The 23,766-nt window shown below is 40.5% G+C and overlaps 1 protein-coding gene across 1 annotated transcript in view; it reads left to right on the top strand.

Annotated features, from left to right (window-relative positions):
- uvssa (UV-stimulated scaffold protein A) overlaps positions 1-23,766 on the top strand; it is a 105,137-nt gene that overhangs the window by 37,503 nt on the left and 43,868 nt on the right. The window contains exons 8-9 of the mRNA XM_048531757.2: positions 8,886-8,994; positions 14,738-14,894. Coding sequence (XP_048387714.1) covers positions 8,886-8,994; positions 14,738-14,894 — 266 coding nt within the window. The remainder of the gene's footprint in view (positions 1-8,885; positions 8,995-14,737; positions 14,895-23,766) is intronic.

Raw genomic sequence — 23,766 nt, 5'->3', positions numbered from 1 at the left:
CTCTCACCCATCCCTTCCTCCCACCCCAAGCCGCACCACCATCTACCTACTAACCTCATCCCACCTCGTTGACCTGTCCGTCTTCCCTGGACTGACCTATCCCCTCCCTACCTCCCCACCTATACTCTCTCCACCTATCTTCTTTTATCTCCATCTTCGGTCCGCCTCCCCCTCTCTCCCTATTTATTCCAGAACCCTCACTGCATCCCCCTCTCTAATGAAGGGTCTAGGCCCGAAACGTTAGCTTTTGTGCTCCTGAGATGCTGCTTGGCCTGCTGTGTTCATCCAGCCTCACATTTTATTAACTTATATCCGCTGTGTTTTTTTTGAAAAAAAAAAATTGCCTCTCGTTTCCCCTGTAAACTTTCCCCCTTTGACTTGAAAATAATGTCCCCTAGTAATTGACATTTTTACGCTGGGGGGGATGACCTCGGAACATCCATTCTATCCATGCCTCTCATAATTTAGTAAACCCCTATCAGGCCACTCCTCAACCTTCAACGTTGATGTGAAAACAGGCTGAGTGCCTGATCTCTTCCCATGGCTAATACCTTCCAAATCAGGCAACATCCAGTAAACCTTTTCTGCACCCTCTCAAAGCCTTCATATCATTCTGGTAGTGTCATAACCAGACTGGTGCGCAATATTCTAAATGTGGTCTACCTAAAGTTGTGTAGAGCTGTAACATGACTTGCCAAATTTTATTCTCTCCCCAACTGATGAAGGGAAGCAGGTCGAATGCCATCTTGAAAACCTTATCCATTGTGTTGGTATTTTCAATGAACGGTGGATCTGTACACCTAGATCTCTTTAAGAGTTTTGCCATTTACTGTACACTTCTTGCCTGCGTTAGACCTTCCCAAAATGCATCACCTTGCATTTGTCCAGGTTAACTTACATCAGCCAATTATCTACCCAAGTCTTCCGCCTATCAATATCTTGCTCTATCCTCTGGCAATCCTCCTCACTATCTACACTTACCCCGATCCTTCGCGTCATCTGCAAACTTACTAATCAGCCCACTTTTATTCTGCTCCAAATCATTTATGTATATTACAAACAGCAAGCATCCTAGTACTGATACTTGTGGAACACCACTAGCCACAGATCTCCAGGCGGAAAAACAACCTTCCATTGCTACTCTGTCTTCTACAACCAGGCCAGCTTTGTATCCACCTTACCAGCTCATCGTGGATTGCAAGTGAGTTCACCTTTTGTATCAACTCGCCACAAGGGACCTTGTCAAAGAAGAAATTTAACTGCTTTCTGTCTACAGATGCTACTGGACTTGCTGAGATTTTCCAGTAATTCTTGTTTTGTTTCTGATTATCAGCATGTGCAGTTCTTTGGTTTTTCAACATTTATTGCTTTGCCCTCAAATTATCTTTTTCACTTTTTCAAAAAACTTAATCAAGGTTGTGAGACATCACTTCTACTACAGAAAGCCATGTTGCATGTCACTAATAATAACTCCATATTTTTAAAAATGTGAATAAATCCTAAGAATCTTCTCCAATAATTTACCTACCACCAATGCAAGGTTCATCAGTCTGTAACTTCCCAGATTATGCCTTCTTAAATGAAGGAAGGACATTAGGTATTGTCCACTGGTTATGGTTTCTGGGCACGTTTTGTCAGAAACCATAACCGCTCTCCCCTACAGCAAAGGCATCTTGGAAATGACTGCCAGACTACTCAGACCTCTTGGCATCATGGTAGCCCACAAACCCACCAACACACTAAAACAGCAGCTAATGAACTTAAAAGACCCTATACAGACAACAAGCAAAACGAACGTCATTTACAAAATACTTTGCAAGAACTGTGACAAACACTACATTGGACAAACAGGCAGAAATCTAGCCACCAGGATACATGAACATCAACTAGCCACAAAAAGACATGACTCACTATCACTAGTATCCTTACATACAGATGAGGAAGGACACTACTTTGAATGGGACAACACATCCATCCTAGATGATGTGAGAATTCCTAGAAGCATGGCATTCCAACCGGAACTCTATCAACAAACACATTAATTTGGAGCCCATCCACCACCCTCTGAGAAAAAGAACAGGAAATGACATCAACACAGGAAATGATATCACCAACCCAAGGAAACCTAAACAGATCAATAGAAAGCGGTACATAACACCAGCGCTTCACCGGAGGCTCACTGATACCGAGAATGGTGACGAAACGTCTGAAAACGAACCTTCCAGCTCAGCGAGCAAACTTACATCCAGAACCTCAACCTGAGCTACAAATCTTCTCAAAACTCGCTTGTGAAATTATGTTAATTGTTCTCAAAATGCTCCCCACTAAAATTTCAATCACCTGGCTGAGCTCATCCCCCAATACCAAGTCTAGTATGGCCTCTTCCCTCTTTGGACTATTTAAATAGTTTCAAGAAACTCTGCTGGACCCACCTAACAAATCACCCCTTGCCCCTGACATCCAGTCACTTGGCAAGAAGCAATTTTCAGTCAATAAAGGAGAAGTAAAAATCACCCACTGCATTTACCCTGTTGTTTTCATATTTTTCCAAAAACATCTGTCCGCATATGTGTTCCTCTATCTCCTGCCGGCTGTTGGGAAGCCTGTGGTACAAACGCACCAAAGTGATTGCCCTTCCTTTTCCTGAGCTCTCTACCCATTTTGCCTCGCTGGATAAGCCCTCCAGGGTGTCTCGTCTCTTAGTACAGTTGTGATATTCTTCCTAATCAGTGATCCAACTCCCCCAGCTCTTTTACATCCCTGTCTATCTCACCTGAAACATCTAAATTCTGGAACATTATGTTGCCAGTCTTGACCCTCTTGCTACCAAGTCTGTAATAGCTATAACATCATAGTTATTTGATGTTATACGTTCTCCTGCCTTGCCTATCCTACTTCTCAAGTTAAAACAAATACACTTCAGACTGCCAATCTTACCATGATCTGTAACCTCCCCCTGTCTGTTCTTCCTATTAAACTTACTGCGTACAGTTCTGGCCATCACATTACCAAAAGGATGTGGATGCTTTGGAGAGGGTGCAGAGGAGGTTCACCAGGATGTTGCCTGGTATGGAGGGCGCTAGCTATGAAGAGAAGTTGAGTAGATTAGGATTATTTACACTAGAAAGATGGAGGTTGAAGGGGGACCTGATTGAGGTAAACAAAATCATGAGAGGTATAGACAGAGTGGATAGCAAGAAGCTTTTTCCCAGAGTGGGGGACTCAATTACTAGGGGTCACCATTGCAAGGTGAGAGGGGAAATGTTTAAGGGAGATATGTGTGGAAAATTCTTTACGCAGAGGGTGATGGGTGCCTGGAATGTGTTGCCAGCAGAGGTGGTAGAGGCAGGCACAGTAGCGTCATTTAAGATGTATCTAGACAGATATGTGAATGGGCAGGGAGCTGAGTGATACAGATTCTTGGAAAACAGGTGACAGGTTCAGATAGAGGATCTGGACCAGCGCAGGCTTGGAGGGCCGCAGGGCCTGTTCCTGTGCTGTAATTTTCTTTGTTCTTGACACTCCTTAGTTTCTAACTCCTCCTCAAACATTTCACTTGCTGGCCTATTGCTCTGGTTCCAACTTCTCTGCCACCCTAGTTTAAATCCTCCTGAGTGACATTAGCAAACCTCCCTGCCAGAATATTGGTGCCACTCCAGTTTAGGTTCAACTTGCCCAGAAGGCACCCGAATGATCCTCATACCTGAAGCCCTCCCACCTACACCAGCTGTTTTAGCTGTGTATTTAACTGCACTATCTTACTGTTTCTAGCTTCACTGTTATTTGGCATAGGAAGTAATCCTTAGATTACAACCCTAAAAGTCCTGCTTTTCAACTTACTATCTAGCTCCCTTTGTAGAATCTCATCACTCTTCTTGTTTGTGACATTGATACTAATGTGCACGACCATCTCTGGCTGCCTGCCCTCCCTTTTGAGAATGTCCTATGCTACTTGGAAACATTCTTAACCCAAGCGCCAAGGAGGCAGCAAAATATCTTGGAGTCTCTTTGGAGTCCTCACAAATGCTGATCTGTGCCTCTGACAATGGAGCCCCTATTTACTACTGCTCTTCTGCACTTTGACCCTCCATGTTGTACAACAGAGCCAGCTGTGGTGCCACCATTCTGGCTGCTGCTGTTGCTATCCCCTGTTAGGCCATCCCCTCCAACAGTATCCAAGACTGCATTACTGTTAGGGCAATACTGCCAAGGCACTGACTGCCAGCTCTGTTATAGTGGTTACCCATTTATTTACCTGAACGTTGAGTGTGACCAAATCTCTCGAGCTCAATCCATTGACCTTTTTTCTTTATTTTCTATCAATCAGCCTACTTTATATCTGTGTTGCTACTGTCCCTTTTATTCCTCTGTGGAAAATGATAATTGAAGCTTGACAACCAGGGGTCGTCAAGAGTAGAATTGTCCTAGGAAGAAAAGCAGGCCATTTAACCTCTTAACCCTGCTCTGCCCTTCAGTGCAATGCTGGCTGTTCTGTGCTATAATTCAATATTAATCTCTGATCTAAAATCTAAAATTCCTGTTCCATATTTGGCATTTATGAAAGCGTTCAAGACTTTTGTCACCTTTTGTGTGTAGTTGCATTTCTGACTTTATTATGCAGATATCTGAATTTCGCAAGTATTTCCCCAGTCTAAGATATTGAACTTGTAAAAAATGATTCTATCAACTACCCTTTCTAGTACTCTTAATGTCTTGAAAGCCTCATTCAAGTCATCACTTATTCTTCTAAATTCCAGGGAATCCAGCCCCAGTTTTGTCATCTCTCCTAGTAATTTAATCTTTGAAATCCAAGATCTTTAGACAAGTTACACAGCACTCTCTACAAGGCCAATATATCCTGAAAAGAGTATTATGCCCAAAACTGTGTTGGGGTTTTGTGTAGCTGTAGCGGGATTTTTCTTTATGTACTTTAGTTCTTTAAATATAAGTGGGTAACCTTTTTACTGTTTGATTGTTTGTGTTCAACACATTTTAATTTTCAATGCACCTTGTCCTCTGTCTAAGTGGACCTGCACTGTTCCTGGCCCTCTAGCATGTATCAATTTGTTATCAAGAGATTTAAAGAACTAGTTATCCTTCTTTTAAAATTATGGAAAATTATTTACTACCAGCAGGCTACTTTGGGTGGCACAGGTGAACTGAAGTTTTAACTTGCAGAAATGAACATTTTGGTTTTCAATTATTTTGAAAAATTCTGACAAACACCTAAGTAACTCCTCTAAATAAATTCAAGTCTAACTGCTATGACCTTGTTCTATAAATATAAGACGTAGATGTTTCATGGAAAAGTCAAGAGCTTGGTGGAGAATGATCAGAAATGTTGTTTACTGGTTTATTTCAGTTAGGTTCTGAATCTTTCATTGTTTTCCATCAAAACCGGAGCCAAATAAATAATAAACTAGTCTATGAAATACTTTACTTTTTTTTTAAAAAAGGCATAACTGTAGCCCAAAATATTTAAATTGACACCACAATTTGTCAAAATATTTTCCAAGAATTCTGATAAATGATATAGTATCTCAATCTTGCATGTAACTTTACTTTAATCCTTCATTACTTAAAAATTCCTAGTGAGCAATGATTTGTGCACACTTCCTTGTTTATTATTGACTCATTATTTGTCAGTTAGATACGTCTCTATCAAAATTAAATATGAGCTGAAATTGTCAGAGAACATTAATGCAGGTTGATTGTGATTTTACAAGTCTTTGCCACAAATCTTCTGAAAAATTGTATTTTTTATGCTGTGCTGTTAGAGGTTGAGGGTAGATGCACCTGACTTACTGGAGTGCTGTAATTTGCAGGACCTTCTAGAAAGGATATTAGCATATAAATAGCAGATGCAATGACGACTATCACAGCTGAGTACATTTAATTTTTAGTTTATAAGATAGAATGGGTTTTTAAATGCATAGCCATCAAGCCTGCAGAATGACAAATGAAGTTTTAGAGTTCACTTGTCTAAGGATGCCTCATAACATCATTTTTTAGAGTGTAACAGACACTTATTTAAGCAGAGCAAAACTGATTTCCTGGGTGGGAAGTAATTGTGATTACCTCCCAAATTAATTAGACCATGGAGAATTTATTTTATGATTCTATTAAGTTTTTACGCAAAACAAAATGTATAGGGAAGCAGATTTTTTCAACCATTCAAATATTTAGAATAATCCCTTCTTTTAGCTTAATTTGCTTAGATGATACAGGGATGAATAATTCATTGGTTTTATTTTGGTAAAACTAAACCCAGTAAAACATTTAAATGCATTTTGCTGTTTTTGCAGCATTTTAACAAAAAAAAAACTGGAAATAAATAAACCAATATAATTCATTTGATCTGCCTTTAAATTGAGATAGGATAGGAGACAGTCTATCCTAATGTGCAGTAATGATCGTACAAAGTTTTCAGCACGTTTTTGCTTTCTTTTTGTATTGAGCAATTTTATTGCACAACCAGTCAGCATTTATTTGTAGTCTCCTTGATAACCATAGACTTGCTCTATCACAGAAAGCACACATTTGGTTCTCTGAGAGGAACTCACCTCATCCATTCCCTGCCTGTATGCAGTTGCATTGCAAGTTTTTCCCTTTCAGATCACATGTTGTGATGAGGATGAAAGGAACCTGTGAAGAATTATAGATAGTTTGAGTGAGTGGACATAAAATTGGCACGTGGAGTTTAATGTAGGGAAGTGTTTGACAAAAGGCAGCCTATTATTTGAATAAGAGAGGCTCCAAACAAGTGTAGCACAGAGGGATCCTACATGTTTTTGTCTATGAAACACAAGAAGTGCAACTACAGCAAGTGATCAAGGAGGCAAATGGAATTTAGACCTTCATTGCTATGGGTTTGGAATTTGAAAATAAGGAATTCTTAGAAGTGTACACACGTATTGGTGAGGGTGCTCCTGGAGGACTATATAGAGTTTCAGACCCATTATTTTCAAAAGGATACACTGGCTTGGAGGCTGTTCAAATGAGATTCCATCAGCAAATTCCTGTGATGAAGGGGATGACTTGCTAAGACCACGTAAACAGCTTAGGCCTTTTTCATTAGTGTTTAGGAGAATGAGGGGTGGTCTTCTTGAAACATGCAATATTCTGTTAGGGCTTGGCAATGTAAATGTTGAAAAAAAAAGTTTCTAGTAATGGGGAAAGTCTTGAACAATCTTATTCATAGTTACCAAATAAGGGGACACTCATTTAAAACTGTGATGCAAAAGATTTCTTCACCCAGAAGGTAGCGAGTGTCTGAAATTCTGTACCCCAAAAGGTTAAAGAGTTAAGATCACTCGAAGTATTTTAACAAGAAGGTGGATGCATATATTATGTGTATGCATTTGAAATATCAGGACATTGAAGGCTATGCTAAACTGACATAGGAGACTACAGACTTGAAGAATGACAGGGTGACTTGAGAGGCTGAATGGCCTGTTCCTGCTATTTCTTATGTTCTTTGATAATTATCCAATTAAAAGCAACAATTGAATCTGTCCCTTCACAGGTTTAAGTAACACAAACTAGTGGCTTCAATAATTTCTCATAATTTCTCCATTGTTCCTTTGCCACTTGTCTTAAATTACAATCATCCTGTTCTTGATCCTTCCACCAATGGTCCCTATCAAATATTTCTACTAAATGTTCTTTCATCCTTCCGTCCAAGGAGAATAGCCCCATCATCTTCGGTCTATCCATGTAAAGGAAGTCCCTCATTCTAAAACAAATCTCAAAGATCTTTTCTGAGCCTTCTCCTTTGTGACTCAGGTGTTATTATTTGACATAATTATTTTTGGTTATGTAAGATCAGGCCATGTTTTCCAAAGTAATTAATTTTGTAAAGAATTTGGAGATAATTAGACAGGACTTTGCCACCTTCCAATTTTGATTAGCCCTGGGTGTAAGCTGTGGCAAATCTACACCCTTATTTGATGGAAACAAAATTCGTGTGAACTACAATCCTGATTGCATATTCACAATTTCTCTGATGAAGGGTCTAGGCCCGAAACGTCAGCTTTTGTGCTCCTGAGATGCTGCTTGGCCTGCTGTGTTCATCCAGCCTCACATTTTATCATCTTGGAATCTCCAGCATCTGCAGTTCCCATTATCTCTGCATATTCACAATTGCCCATTTTGTTTTACTGATGGTCAATTTCATCCTCACTATGCCATCTAACTCCAAGTACCCTTATTTCCATGTAATGTATCTGGGTAAACTAGGCATTCTTGGCTAATGTGTTTTCTCTACTGGGATTATTATTGATGGTCAATTGTCATATCAGTTCATGCAGCAGTTTTGGAACCATGCAGTAAGCGCATTATAAAACAATGAAAGGAAAGCCTAGCCCCCCTCCTTTCTATTCTAGGAGATGCCCTTTTCACGATTTAATCAGTCTTTTTTGAGATTTATCCTCTCTAGAGAGAAGTGCAAGATTGTTTTCTTAATGACTGTAATGTCCTAATTTTACTTCATATTTTCAGAAATGATAAACAGTGGAAATAGTGGAATTTCTTGCATTTATAAAGAAAATGCAGTATATGTTATGCATGTAGCACCACATCTCCTCCTACTGCACCTTTTAAAAAATTAAAACTCATAAATTCTGTTTAGTGTTTGATGTGTAGTGTGCAAGCTGAAAGCCATAATACCCTAAACCTTGGGTTGCGTTTCACCTTTCATAAATTCCTGGGTAGATTCTATACAAAAATAATTTTCAGGTCCGCAGCTCATTGTTATTCAGACTTGATTGATTGCTGTCATTTACTCACTGAGAAAGTTAAGTGCTCCTGTCATTTCCGAAGAGTATAATTAGGATGTTTCACAGGTCAGCGATAGTGACAGGTTTTCTTTTGATTTGCTTCGACAGATGAAAGGGACCGATGAGGAAGATGATGACGACGATGGTGATTTTGTTGAAGTTCCAGAGAAGGAAGGTTATGAGCCGCACATTCTGGAGCACCTTCGGGAAGAGTACGGTGAGTTTATGCAGCTGTTGGCTGCTACTTCTAAGCACACTCTCCCACAGCTAAGTAAATAAAGCCCCATTATTAAGCAATAAGGTGATTAGATGTGTACTTAATCTGCTCAGTGATGACTGAGGAAGTGATTACCAAGTTATTTGAACATCCATCCAGTATAACAAATAAACAACTTGTGATACTCCCTGACAAACATCCAATAACTTTGTTATTTGAATGTGTTTCTCCCTGTCCCACCTACCTCTTCAAACCTAACCGTAGCATCCTAACTCCTGCACCAGCTCAACTGTTCAATTCCAAGCCACCTCTCCTCCCAGCAGTAATCTTCGTTCGCAGCACGTAGGTACTTATTTGAATAGAAGTATGAAAGTATGTAATGTGCACATGTACATCAAAGTGAAGTGGGTCTTCGCTTAAAGGAAGAGACTCCAGCAGTTGATGTATAATGCAATGCTTTTCCAAATTCATATGAATTCAACCAAGTAAGAGCGTAGAAACATAGTAGCAGGAGTAGACCATCCAGCCATTCTGGCCTGCTTCAGCATTCTAAATCATGACTGATCATCCAACTTAATTCTCTCACCGTTCCCATAAACTTTGATGTTATTTGTAACTGAAAGCATATCAATTTCTGCCTTGAATTTAGTTAATGACTAAGCTTCCACAGCCCTCTGGGTGGAGAATTCCAAAGATTCACAACCATATGTTCGTAGACATTGCTACTCATCTCAATCCTAAATGGAGTTTATTATTATTTAGACTTGATTGCAGTCATTTACTCACTGGGTATTATTCTGAGACTGTATACCCATGTCTAGACCATATAGCCAGGGAAACTTCCTTTCTGCATCGACTCTGTCTAGTCCTTCAGTAAGTGTTTATGAGATACCTTCTCATCCATTTAAATGCAAAGGAACACAATCATCAGTGTCTCCTTACAAAGCAGTTCCACCTTCTCTGGAATCAGTCTGATGAATTTCTGTTACACTCACCCGAAAACAAGTATATTCTTTCTTAGGAAAGGGGACAGAATTGTGTGCAGTACTTGAGGTCCAGTCTCACTGGTGTTCTGTACAAATTGAAGCAAGACTTCCTTCCTTCCTTGTCCAAATTCTGTTGCAGAAAAAGTTAACATACCATCAGTCTTGCAAATTGTTTTTTTTTATTCATTTATGGGACCTGGGCTTTGCTGGCTGTACCAGCATTTATTACCCATTCCTGATTGCTGCTGAAGAGATGGTGATAAGCTGTCTTGTTGAACCTCTACAGTTCATTCTGTGTAGATACAGCTGCGAATTGTTAGGGAGAAAGTTCCAGGGGTTTGATCTAGGGACACCGAAGGTACATATTTCCAAGACTGAGTGGTTTCGAGGGGAATTTGCAGGTGTTGGTGGTGTTGTTCCCATCTATCTACAGCCCTTTTCTTTGAGGATGGTAGTCATGCGTTTGGAATACGCTGAATAAGGACTTGATGGATATCTGCAGTGCATTTTTCACATGCTACATCTGAGCATCAGCATGGAGGAAGTCAATGTTTGTAGATGTGGCACCAATCTGAAGGCTCGTCTTACTGAATTTCTGGTCAGTGGTAACCCCAAGAATGGGGATAGTGGGATACTCAGTGATGGTGATGATATTGAATATGAAGGTGGCTACGTTCTCTCTTATTGGAGATGGTAATTGCCAACACTTGTGTCACACAAATTCCTTCAAGTCAGCCCAAATCTGAATATTTGGTCCAGGTCTTGAAGAATCACAAATAGTGCTGAACATTGTGCAGTTATCACACGTCCGACCTTGGGACTGATTGACTGACCTCTAACAACCACACCATCTTCCTTTTTGCTAGGTGTGACTCCTCCAGAGGAGTTTTCCCATTGACTCTAGTTTTGCTAGCTTTCCTTGATGCCACATTCTTTGATGTCAAGGCCAGTCACTTTCACCTCATTCTTTTGTCCGTGTCTGAATGAAATCTTTAGTGAGATCAAGAGCAGATTGGCCCTGGCAAGACCCAAATGAACATTGCCGAGCAGATTATTGCTTGGCATGTGATACTTGTTTGCACTGTTGATGACCCCTTTCAATAATTCACTGATAATCAGGTATAGAATGATGGGACAGTAATTGGCCGTGGTACTTATGTTTTGCCTTTTTCGGCCACTGGATATACCTGGCAAGTTTTCCACAAATGCTTGCTGCATCTTCATGTTAACATTTTGTAATTTATGAAAGAGGACACATTGGTTTCTTTGGGCATGAACGCTTACTAATTTCTCACCATTTAAGAAATATTCTGAATTTATTTTCCTCCAATCTCCCACTTAGCTACATTATATTCTATCTGCCATGCACCTGCCCGCTCACTCTGCCTGTCTAAATCTTAGGGAAGCCTTCTTGCAACCTTCTCAAAACTCCCTTTCCCATCATGTTTTGCCTCATCTGCAAAGCTGAAAATATGACAACTACCCTCCACATCCAAATTGTCGATAGATTGAGAATAGGTGGGGCCTAAGCTGTGATCCATGCAGTGCCTTTGGTCACAACCTTCCATCTGGAGAATGACCTATTTATTCGAACATACTATGCTTTCTGCCTGTTAACCAATCCTTAATCCATGCTAGTGCGTTGTCTTCAACCAATGTGCTTTAAAATTCAATTGAATGACTTGACAAAATTCACTCTAAGCAGATATATATACCTGATCATTGCAAAGTGTGACAATGAAAAATGATGATTGAGGGGACAGACAGGGTCTCAATCCAATGGCTTATCTGGAAGATGGCACCTCGGACGTACATCACTCCCACAATACTGTACTTTAGTGCAGCTGAGATTTTATGCTTAAATATGTGGAATACAATTTAAGCTGACAGTCATTTGACTTGGGTGAGATGTTTTGGGTTTGTTGACAGGATAACAATGAATTGCACTGCTTTGTGCTTCAATATAACTTGATTGGGGGGTATAAAAGAAAATCCTGCAGGCTTCCCTCTTCTAATTGTTATACACCAGTTCATTATGCTGGTCTTAGTAATGAGATCGAGTTCCAGTCTGCTGCTTTGACAGAAGGGTCAAGAAATAGATGACACCAATTTTAAGGTGATTGGCCTCAGAACTAAAAGTGACACACGGAGAAACCTCCTTGCATAAAAAACATGTTTAAGATCTCAAACGCTCTGTCTGAGAGAGTGATGGAAACAAATTCAAAAATGACTTTCAAAACAGAGTTTGGGTAAGCCCCTGAAGCGAGAAAATTTTCAGGGGTGCACAGAAAGGTGGAGGAAGTGGGATTACCTAACTTGCACTTCAAAGAGCCAACATTGACTTATTGGGCCAAACGTCATGGTCCTGTGCTGCAACCATTCTGTGATACTCTGATTTCACTCAAAGCAACATTTTATAAGTCAGTCAGTACTTTATTTCACTGACTACCTCCCCAATACAAAACTATACATGCTTTCTGCTCAACAAATTAAGAACATTTCCAAAAAGTTTATTTGGTCAGGGTTATGCAAAATTGAGATATTCAAGAGTTAAAAAGTTTAAAGGCATAGTGTCCGTAGAAGCCTTCCATGGTTCAACTTCTAGCAGCAGTTTCTATTATCTGTAGCAACAATTTACCAATTAAACTTCATAACCAATCTGATGTTGTTAAACTAAAGGTAAAGCTTCACAGCTGAGGAAACCTTCCTTCCCTCACTTTCTCTCTCTGCACCACTGAGGCCCTTTATCTTCTTCCTAATCCCAAGATTTCTGTCAGGACATAATCTTTTTCTCAAATTTACATTTTAATTACAAGTCCTGCTGAACTTGCTGAAATCAATAATGTCAGCATTCAGTGGCCTAGCTTTCAGACATAGGCCCAGCCTTGCCATTTCCTGCTATTGATTCATCTTTTTAACTCTATCTCTGTTATTGCTTCAGGCAAATAGGTGACACTGAAAAATTTCAAAAAGATTTTGATATGTTATAGTTCTTTACAGAGATCATAATTTACAACAGAAAGGCGTTATATATGGAAATAAAGGACAAAAATATTTTTTGCAAGAAATAGCCTTTGTTTTCACTAGATTTGGCATGAATACAAATGTTGATTAATGATCTTTAACCGACTTGGAATTACTTGTAACTTCTTTTTGATGTGACCCAGCACAAAGCCAACTAATTGTTCCCCTTGTCACCCTTAAGTTTTTCTCTTAGCAAACTATTAGGATGCAGTTCCGCAGAGGACTGGTATTTTTTTTGATAGGTTTCCAAATTCCAGTTCATGTTTTAGCTTGGTCAGAAAATGCCATGAGATTTAATTGTTTACATGACCTTGAAGCCTATGCAACTAGCATGTGTTCACTTTTTTTTTATTTCCAACAAGATCACCTGATAGTGATCGAGTTCAAAAAACTGCCTTTCCCTGCATCACTTGGTGATTTCTGCACAATGCTAATTGTAGCACCCCACTACTGTTGATTAGCTGTGGGTGTGGAATTCAAAAACTTAATTTAGATTGTTGTGGCTTAATGCAGTCTTTAAACCATGAGGTGAGGGAAAGCATGCAGTTAACTATACGTTCCCCTAAGTTATTTAGGTGAACTACTTAAATTTGTGCTTACAAAACTGTTTCTTTGTAGTACTTGTATTACTTTTCTGTTTCATAGACCTTGATAACTATCTGAAGAAATTGTTAATTATAAATGCTTATATCACTATGAATATTAGTTATTTGTGCATATTCAAATCATTATTCCTGTAACAAGCAGAAGTGATATGGAGCTGGATGAACACAGCAGGCCAAGCAGCATCTTAGGAGCACAAAAGCTGACGTTTCGGGTCTAGATCCTTCATCAGAAAGCAGGGGTGAGGGGGGCTGGTGCGGAAAGGGTTCTGAAATAAATTGGGAGAGAGAAGGAGACGAATCAAAGATGGATAGAGGAGCAGATAGGTGGAGAGGAGACAGTTAAGTTAAAGAGGCAGGGATGGAGCCAGTAGAGGTGAGTGTAGGTTGGGAGGTAGGTAGAGAATAGGTTAGTCTGGGGAGGACGGACAGGTCAAGGGGGCAGAATGAGGTTAGTAGGTGGGAGATGGTGGTGCGGCTTGAAGTGGGAGGAGGGGATAGGTGAGAGGAAGAACAGGTTAGAGAAGCGGGGTCGAGCTGGGCTGGTTTTGGAATACAGTAGGGGGATGTGAGATTTTGAAGCTTGTGAAGTCCACATTGATACCATTGGGCTGCAGAGTTCCCAAGCGGATTATGAGTTGCTGTTCCTGCGACCTTTGGGTGCCATTTTTGTGGCACTGCAGGAGGCCCATGATGGACATGTCGTCTAAGGAATGGGAGGGGGAGTTGAAATGGTTCGCGACTGGGAGATGCAGTTGTTTATTGCAAACCAAGTGTAGGTGTTCTGCAAAGCGGTCGCCAAGCCTCCGCTTGGTTTCCCCAATGTAGAGAAGGCCACAGCGGGTACAGTGGATGCTGTATACAACATTGGCAGATGTGCAGGTGAACATCTGCTTGATGTGAAAAGTCTTCGTGGGGCCTGAGATTGGGGTGAGGGAAGAAGTACGGGGGCAGGTGTAGCACTTTCTGCAGTTGCAGGTGAAAGTGCCGGGTGTGATGGTGTTGAATGGGAGTGTGGAGCAGACAAGGGAGTCACGGAGACAGTGATCCCTCTGGAAAACAGACAAGGGTGGGGACGGAAAAATGTCTTTGCTGGTGGGGTCAGATGTATTATGTTGTATGTAACTTCAGGACTGGAGCCACTGACAAAGACAAAGGAAACGGAGAAGAGAATAATACCATCATCTGGCCCCACATGCCCACAGAGAAATGATGAGGAATCTGATCCAACATGTGCAGCAGCAACATTAAAGATCTTGAAGACAAAACTGTCCTTGCAGAAGCATAGGTCAGTGGATTTTAATTTCTCTTTTTTGACCATTAACATATGTTTATAAATGCACCACAAAAACAAAGAATAATATGCATTTATGTTGCATCCTTACCTAACATTTTTAAAAAACTGTCCTTCAGCACCTCAGGAACATAACTGGACAAAACTTCTCCATTGGATGCCCTTAGTTTCATATTACCCCGGCAACAGGAGAGCAACTTTATATCAGTATAGTAAAAAGGAAAGCAGCACTTTCAGATGATGGCTGTGTGCATTAGTGATGCTCTGTTAGATCTACAGTGCTAGTGCTCTGGTATGAAAGCAAGTTTTTATTTTTCACCTGCAATTGACACCAATGATCTAGGAAGTGACCTTGTATCCTTTACCCTGAAAAATGCACCATTAATCACTTATTAATAATGATTAAGTCTACAGAAGATGCAGAGTTTCTCATGTCACGCTGTTTGCTTTCCACGTTTCTCGATGTGCAAGTGTGTAGTTTTATATTATGTTGATCCGTGAATTCACCTTCATGACATAGAATCAAAGCTATTGTATAGATTAATGGAGAAGTGTGGTAATTTTTTTTTTAACGACAAACTGAACATTAGAAAAACTTGTGTATGTGGTATAATGCTTCACATCTGTCAAAACATTTCACATTGAAGGAGTTATTTTGAAGTGCAATTCCTAATCATCTCTAGGTGAAAATGGGATGTGGGTGTCTCTGGTGAGGTCAGCATTTCTTTGTTATCCCTAATTGTCTTTGACAACATAGTGGTGAGTCACCTTACCTGCTCCATTCCATGTGGTCTAGGCATGCCCACAGTGCTATTTGGCAAAGAATTCCAGAATTTTATCCCATTGACATTGAATGAATAGCAATGCAGTCAGGATGATGTGTGCCTTGGAAGGGAGCTGCAAGTGATGTCCCCTAGATATCTGCTAACCATGCCCTTTGTGTTATTGGCATTACTCTAATCTTTTCAGCTATATGAATTGTAAATATCTGAACTGACAGTTTGTGGCAGCAAACGAGACTCTCGAATGGTATGCTGCCTCCCTATTGTCAAGGTCAGGGATGCCTCTGAGCAGCTGCAAGGCATTCCAAAGGAAGAAGGTGAACAGCCAGCAATCGTCATATGCGTCAATGCAGACATGATGGGTAAAAATAGTTAGGAGGTCTTGCAACAGAAATTTAGAGAGTTGGGTAGTAGATTAAGGATGAAGACCTCTGTGGTTGTAATCTCTGGATTACTTCCAATGCTACCCGGTGTTGACAATAGGAAGAGGAAGCTAGGTCAGATGAACACGTGTCTAAAGAAATAATATTAGGAGGATGATCTTTAGATTTTTGGATCATTGGAGAGTAGGTGGGACCTGTATAAACATTTTTAAAAGTTATTCACAAAATCAGGGTGTTGCTAGCTAGGTTCGCATTTATTGCCCATTCCTAATTGTTGAACTGCTGAAGGGCTGTTTAAGAGTTAACAACGTTAGCTGTGGGTCTTGTCTCAGATGTCAGCTGACTAGCTAAGGATGGCAGTTTCCTTCCCTAAAGCACATTATTGAACCAAATGGGTTTTTCCAACAATCGGTAATGGATTTATGGCCATCATTAGACTCTTAATTCCATATTTTCAATTAATTCAAATTCCACCATCTGCAATGGACATTACCTAGGTCTCTGGTTTTAATAGTCTAACAATAATACAACTAGGGCATCCACCTCTCCAGACAGGTTGTATTTTATCCAGAATGGATAATCCTTGCCAGGAGGTTTTAAACAAGTTTGGTAAGGACTGGTAAACAGAGTAGATGTGAACTTGGGAGCAAGGTCCAATCATGGATAGTAGAAACGTTAGGACAATCCAGCAGAGAAGACAAGAAGGCAGGATAAGGTGCATGGAGGCCCAATTGAAAACTCAGTTGTACTTATTCTAATTGATTGACAAGACAGATGAACTTAGAGCATTGATCAACAGGTTGGGATATATAATTGTTACAATCATTGAGACAAAACCGAAGGAAGGACAGGACTGACAACTCAACAATCCAGGGTATAGGAAGTTTCAGGCATGATGGAGATTTGTCAGACAAATGAGGGCATTGCATTATTGAGAAAAGGAAACCATCACTGTAGTTAGGAAACAGGATGTTTTTAAAGGGTCTTCAAATTAGACCATCTGGTTAGAATTTAGAGATAAAAGGTGTGATTAATTTGCTGGGATTATACTATAGGTCTCACAACAGTCAGAGGAGATAGAGGCACAAAAATGCAAATTGCTGAAAGGTCTGAGAGAAACGGTTATCGTTGTAAGGGTTTTCCAACTTAGCTGACAGTACTGGGATCACCTCAGTATGAAAGAATTTGACAAGATGGAATTTTTAAAGTGCACCCAGTTGAGCTTTTTATACCGATATGTAGATATTCCTTCTCAAGGCGGGACATGCTTGTCCAAATCTGAAATGCAGCCAACTGCATGATTGAAGTTTCAGTGAGCATTTTGGGGATAGTGACTGTAACTCTGAGTTTAGAAATCATAATGGAAAGGGATAAGGATAGTATGAAGGTTAAGTATCTAAACTGGGGGAAGGCCAGTTTCAATATCATTAGACAGGATCTGGCAAACATAGACTGGGAGCAGCTACTTACAGGTAAGTCTTCTTTCGGAAAATTGGAGTCTTCTAAAAGATGTATAGTGAAAATACAATGAACGGTATGCTCCTCTAAGAGTGAAGGGCAAGTTCAGCAAGTCCAGGGATTCTTGAATGTCATGATTTGATCAAGAAAAAGAAGGAAGTGGTGTACAATGCATTAAGAACTGGAAAGGCCGTTCAAAAGTACAGAAATTAAGGATGTTGCTTTAAAAGGAAATTAGGAGGGCAAAGAGAGACCACAAAATATCTTTGGAAGATGGGACCAAGGAAAACCCCAACAATTTTCATATGTATATTAAGAATAAGATTATCAGGGAAGGAGTGAGGACTTACTAGAGGCCAAAGGGGAAACCTCTTCATAGAACCTGAGGATATGGGTGAGGCCTTAAATGTGTGCTCCTCATCTGTATTCACAGAGGAGAAGGACATTGTGCAGGATTTCAGTTGGGGGTTGGTGAGCTTGTAGAACAGGCTAAGATTAATGAGGAGGCAGCATTAGACATTTTAACAGCCCTACAGGTGCATAAATTTGATGAGATGTAACCCAGAGGATTTTTTTTATGGAACATGCTGCCAGAGAAAGTATTAGAGGCAAGTCCTGTTGCAACATTTTAAGAAGCATATGGATACGCACTTAAAAGGCCAAGGACTATGGACCAAGAGCAAGTAAATGGTAATAATGTAGCTTGGTGTTTGTTGGCTGGCTGAAGGGCCTATTTTGTCTGGTTTGTGATTCTTTGACTCTGTAATGCCCCTTCTTTGACCCTGTGGCAATTCCCTTGTCACAGCCTGTCTGCTTCCTAACTATAACCAATCCTCTTTCCATACTAATATATTACCTCCACCTTCATGGGTTCTTATCTTGTGTGGCACCTTATCAGATGTCTTTTAGAAATTCAAGTACATTATATCTGCTAATTCCTTTCTTGTGTCCTCGGATGTCAAAGAGAATAAATAGCTTAGGTTTCCTTCTGCTTGATCAATATTAAACAGACCTGCTCATTGTGCATGTTTGTGGATTGAGGGTATCAGTGAAATCAGATTTTGAACTGATGACTCCATGGGAAGGTACACATTCATGGTCAAATGAGATTTTATAGACTGTTTTGAAAAAGTCCCAATGAGATGATTCCTTAAAAGGCCGTTTTTGCACTTGTTTCAATTGTGTGATTAATTACTAGCAAAATTCCTAGCGAATGCAGCTGCCATTGTTTTTGTAGTGTGCATTTTTTTCCCCCAGCACAATTCATTGGAACTCAAAGAAACCATCTCAAAAGGTCACAAAATAATGTGTGAAGTCCATTCAGCAGAAATCAGAGGTTTCTGTGGTATTTTGAATATTTTATAAAACATTTGAGCTAGAAACAGGTCCACAAAAGCGACCTGTGTCCCCAGGATGATATAAGCACTGTTAGCACTTTCCACTATTTGTGTGTGCTTGCACATCCTGGAGAAAGTTTAAAAAAAATCATGCTGGTGCTTTTGGGTACAAGGACTCTTGCAGGCAAAATTTTGAATACAACTTTGGTTTTAATTTTTAATGAAATTAAAAACGAGACTCAGGTTCAATTCCAACCTCGGGTGACTGTGTGGAGCTTATGTGTTTTCCCAGTGTGTATGCGTGTGTTTCCTCTGGATGTTCTGGTTTCTTCCCACAGTCCAAAGATGTGCAGATAGAACATAGAACAGTACAGACCCTTCGGCTCATGATGTTGTGCCGAACTTTTACCCAAAATCTAAGACCTATCTAACCTCCACCCCTACCTTTATACTATCATCCATATGCCTAACTGATAGCTGCGTAATTGCCCCTCGTGAATCTGACTCCACTACCCTCTCTGGTAATGCATTCCACGCCCCGACCACACTCTGAGTAAAGAACCTCCCTCTGACGTCTCCCCGATATCTCCATCCTTTCACGTTAAAACTATGCCCCCTCGTAAAGGCTACGTCCGCCCAAGGAAAAAAGCCTCTGGCTGTCTACTCTATCTATACCTCTGATCATTTTATACATCTCTATCAATTCCCCTCTCATCCTTCGTCGTTCTGAAGAGAAAAGCCCTAGCGCTCTCAACCTTTCCTTGTAAGACCTTCCTTCCAGTCCAGGCAGAATCCTGGTAAATCTCCTCTGCACATTCTCCAAAGCTTCCACATGTTTCCTATAATGAGATGACCAGAACTGAACACAATAATCCAAGTGTGGCCTAAACAGAGTTATTTAGAGCTGTAGCATAACCTCACAGCTTTTGAACTCAGTTCCCCCGCCATTGAAAGCCAACACACCATATGCCTTCTTTACAACCCTATCAACTTGTGTAGCAACTTTGAGAGATCTATGGATGTGAACCCCAGGATCCCTCTGTTCCTACACACTGCCGAGAATTTTACCATTAGCCCTGTATTCTGCATTCAAATTTGACCTTCCTAAATGAATCACTTCATACTTTTCTGGGTAGAATTCCATCTGCCACTTCTTTGCCCAGCTCTGCATCCTGTCAGTGTCCTGTTGCAACCTGCAACAGCCCTCCACGCTGTCCACAACTCCATCAATCTTCATGTCATATCATTTATAAAGATCACAAAGAGCAGACGTCCCAGAACAGATCCCTGTGGAACACCACTGGTCACCGAGCTCCAGGCTGATTACTTTCCGTCTACCTTCTATACTCTACCATCTGTCTTCTATTCGAGAGCCAGTTTTGTATCCAGACAGCCAAATTTCCCTGAATCCCATGCCTCTTTACTTTCTGAATGAGCCTACCATGTGGAACCTATTCAAATGTCTTGCTAAAATCCATATGCACCACATCCACTGATCTATCTTCAGTGGTGTGTTTTGTCACATCCTCAAAGAATTCATTAAGGCTTGTGAGGCATGACCTGCCCCCCTCAAAGCCATCCTACTATTTCAAATCAAACTGTGCTTTTCCAAATAATCATAAATACTATCTCTCAGAATCCTCTCCAATAATTTGCCCACCACAGAAGTAAGACTTTAATTTCCAGGATTATCCCTACTCCCTTCCTTGAACAAGGGAATGACATTTGCCGCCCTCCAATCTTCTGGTACTACTTCAGTGGACAGTGAGGACGCACAGATCAGTGCCAAAGGCACACCAATCTCTTCCCTCGCTTCTCATAGAAACCTTGGGAATATTCCCATCTGTCCCAGGGGACTTAACTGTCCTCATGTTTTTCAAAATTTCTCGTACATCCTCCTTTCTAATATCAACCTGTTCAAGCATATCTGTCTGTTTCATGCTGTCCTTGCAAACATCACGATCCCTTTCACTGGTGAATACTGAAGCAAAGTATTAATTAAGGACCTCCCCTACCTTCTTGAACAAGTTCCTTCCACTATCCCTTATTGGCCCTACCCTCACTCTGGCCATCCTTTTGTTCTTCACACAAGTATAGAAAGCCTTAGGGTTTTCCTTGATCTGACCCACCAAGGTTTTCTCATACCCCCTTCTAGCTCTCCTAAGTCCTTTCTTCAGTTCCGTCCTGGCTACCTTGTAGACCTCTAGAGCCGTCTGATCCTTGTTTCCACACGTTTTCTTCTTCCTCCTGACTAGATGTTTCACATGTCTTGTCATCCAAGGTTCCTTCACCTTACCATCCCTTCCTTGCCTCAGTGGGACAAACCGCTCCAGTACCTGTTGCAACTGCTCCCTTAGCAACCTCCACATTTCTGTTGTGCATTTCCCTGAGAACATCTGATCCCAACTGGTGCTCCATAGTTCTTGCCTAATAGCATTGTAATTCCCCTTCCCCCAATTAAATACTTTCCCATACCATTGGCTCCTATCCCTCTCCATGACTATAGTACAGGTCAGGGAGTTGTGATCACTATCACCGAAATGCTCTCCCACTGAGAGATCTGATACCTAGCCTGGTTTGTTGCCAAGCACCAAATCCAATATGGCTTCCCCTCCAGCCAGCCTATCTACATATTGAGTCAGAAATCCTTCCTGGACACACCTGACAAAATCTGCTGTTATCTTGTGCTAAATAAATCTAAACCTAAATCTAAACCTAAACCTACAGAACTGCCTCAGTAAAATGTGTAAAATTCTGCCCAGGCTGCCTCACCCTGTGTTTAAAGGCCTTCATAGCTTTTGAAAGGGAGTGACTTGAAGAATTAGTATACATTGATTTGGGGAAGAACGTCGGGGAATAGGAGTAAACAATTGCAGTGGTCTACAAAACTCCATGTACAATTAATAATACTGTGAAAAATTGCACTTAGTTTTGCCAGAAGAAATTTTTTAAACACTCTAAATTGAGCATAGTGCTCCCTGTTTGCTTTCCATCCTTTTGATTTCGAGCACGTTTTTGCATTTTGTTTAAAACACTTATATAATGTAAATCTGTGCAACCAAGGCTTATTTAAAGAACTGTCTCATTGTGATTGACATCTATCTAATAGTAGGTGCAAAGAACTATAAGGCATCCTTCTTGGAAGATGCCATCTGCAGAATAATTTGAGGAACTGTTTATGTCAGAGAAATTCCAACAGTGGGGAAGAAAGGTAAAATGTGAATTTTATGTTGTCTAGAAATTATCCAAAGGCGAATTTGAAGATTGGGAGTTAACAGAAGTATATTAACGCTGTCTACAAAATCTGAGTGACATAGATTTCTCAGCAGTGAAGCTTGCTGGTTATAACACATTATGAGAGGTATTTTCTGCTGAGCAAGATAAAGACGATGCAAATTGAGTCTTTGTTAATGAAACTGAGAAGCTTTTGAAATTCATGATGTAGTTACACACTGAAGGAAGCACTGCTGAAATAGATCTTGATCAAGTAATTGTACTGTGGTTTCAGTGGCTGAGTTCTTTGAATCGATCCTGTAGAAACAATTTGGCCTTTATGAATTAGCTGAAGGGTTTCAGGTCACTTGGCAGGAATAGATGAAGGAAATGTACCCCAACCAGTTGAATAATCTATCTGGCAATTCCTGAAACTGACTACTCATGATGACTCTGCTAGTAAGACTTGACCTCGAACTAGATGGAGGAGGGAGAACAACTAGACAGTTTCTTCATGGTTTCACCAGATTAGTGGAGAACAGCAAAAATTTTTTTCATTATACAAATGTACTTCAATCATTTGTTTATTGGCTATCTTTGAGGGAGTCTCACCAAGTTTCCACAGCTTCATTAGTTAGTTGGCAATGACAGAGATATCGTATGTGGCCATGATAACTGCAGCTAGATGATATATCATAATGGCTGTTGAGAAACATGAGCTGGTCCCAGATTAGTGACTTTATATTACAATTGGTGAACTGTTTCTAATAAAGGGACGTCAACACAATATGGCAGACAGTATCTGCCTGTTTCAGTTGTATGTTCTGTCAGTTTTGTTTTGGTCTTGTCGAGTTTTATATCTAGTTAGTTAGATTGCTGCTTTGTTTCGTTTTTGTCTCAGGCAGTCAGTGTACTAGGGTTTGTCTTAACCACAAGTGAAGAGTCTGGATGGTTGGCAGTTTGTTCTTCCTGATGAAATCAAAAGTTGGAAACTATTCTTTCAATTGTCAAATTGGGGGCTGGCAGCATGTTGATTCCCCAAAAACTGGATGTGATGGGGATAAAGCAGCCCTCTTGATTCGAACCATGCCCACGTACATTCACACCCTCTGTCATTGATGCACAGTTGTGTGTACCATCTACAAGATGCATTTATTAATCTCTTTAGACAGAATCTTCCAAACCCACAACCCCCAAGACATTGAAAGACAAGGACAGCAAATATGTAGGAATGCCACCATCTGTAAGATCCCCTCCATGCTAAATTGCCCATAGGGATGTGTAGATTAGGTGGGTTATAGGGGTATAAGTCTAGGTGGGATGGTCTGAGGTTCGGTGTGGACTTGTTGGGCCGAAGGGCCTGTTTCTGCACTGTTGGGATTCTGTGATACATGGCCTCGTATTACATGGACGTCATCATTAAAACATGGATGAAAGAGCTGAATTCCAGAAGTGAGGGAAGAGTGACTGCCCTTGTTAATAAATTTGATGAAGTATGTTATCAAAGAGCAAGAGTAGAACTAGAGTCAATATTTTCAGGGAGAAAACACTTTGCTCATTGGAATCAGACCTAGCACAAAAGAAGTCTGTGATGGGAATGCACCTGGAAAGTCCCGTATTTTGACTTCAGAACAGCACTGGGCTTTTGTGAAATTCCATTTGGATTCCAAGAGCCAGACAGCCATGGCACTGG

Source organism: Stegostoma tigrinum, chromosome 1 (assembly GCF_030684315.1).
Source record: "Stegostoma tigrinum isolate sSteTig4 chromosome 1, sSteTig4.hap1, whole genome shotgun sequence".
Taxonomy (NCBI): Eukaryota; Metazoa; Chordata; class Chondrichthyes; order Orectolobiformes; family Stegostomatidae; genus Stegostoma; species Stegostoma tigrinum.
Note: the sequence above shows the minus strand (reverse complement) of the source record. Positions and strands in the feature narration are given on the sequence as shown.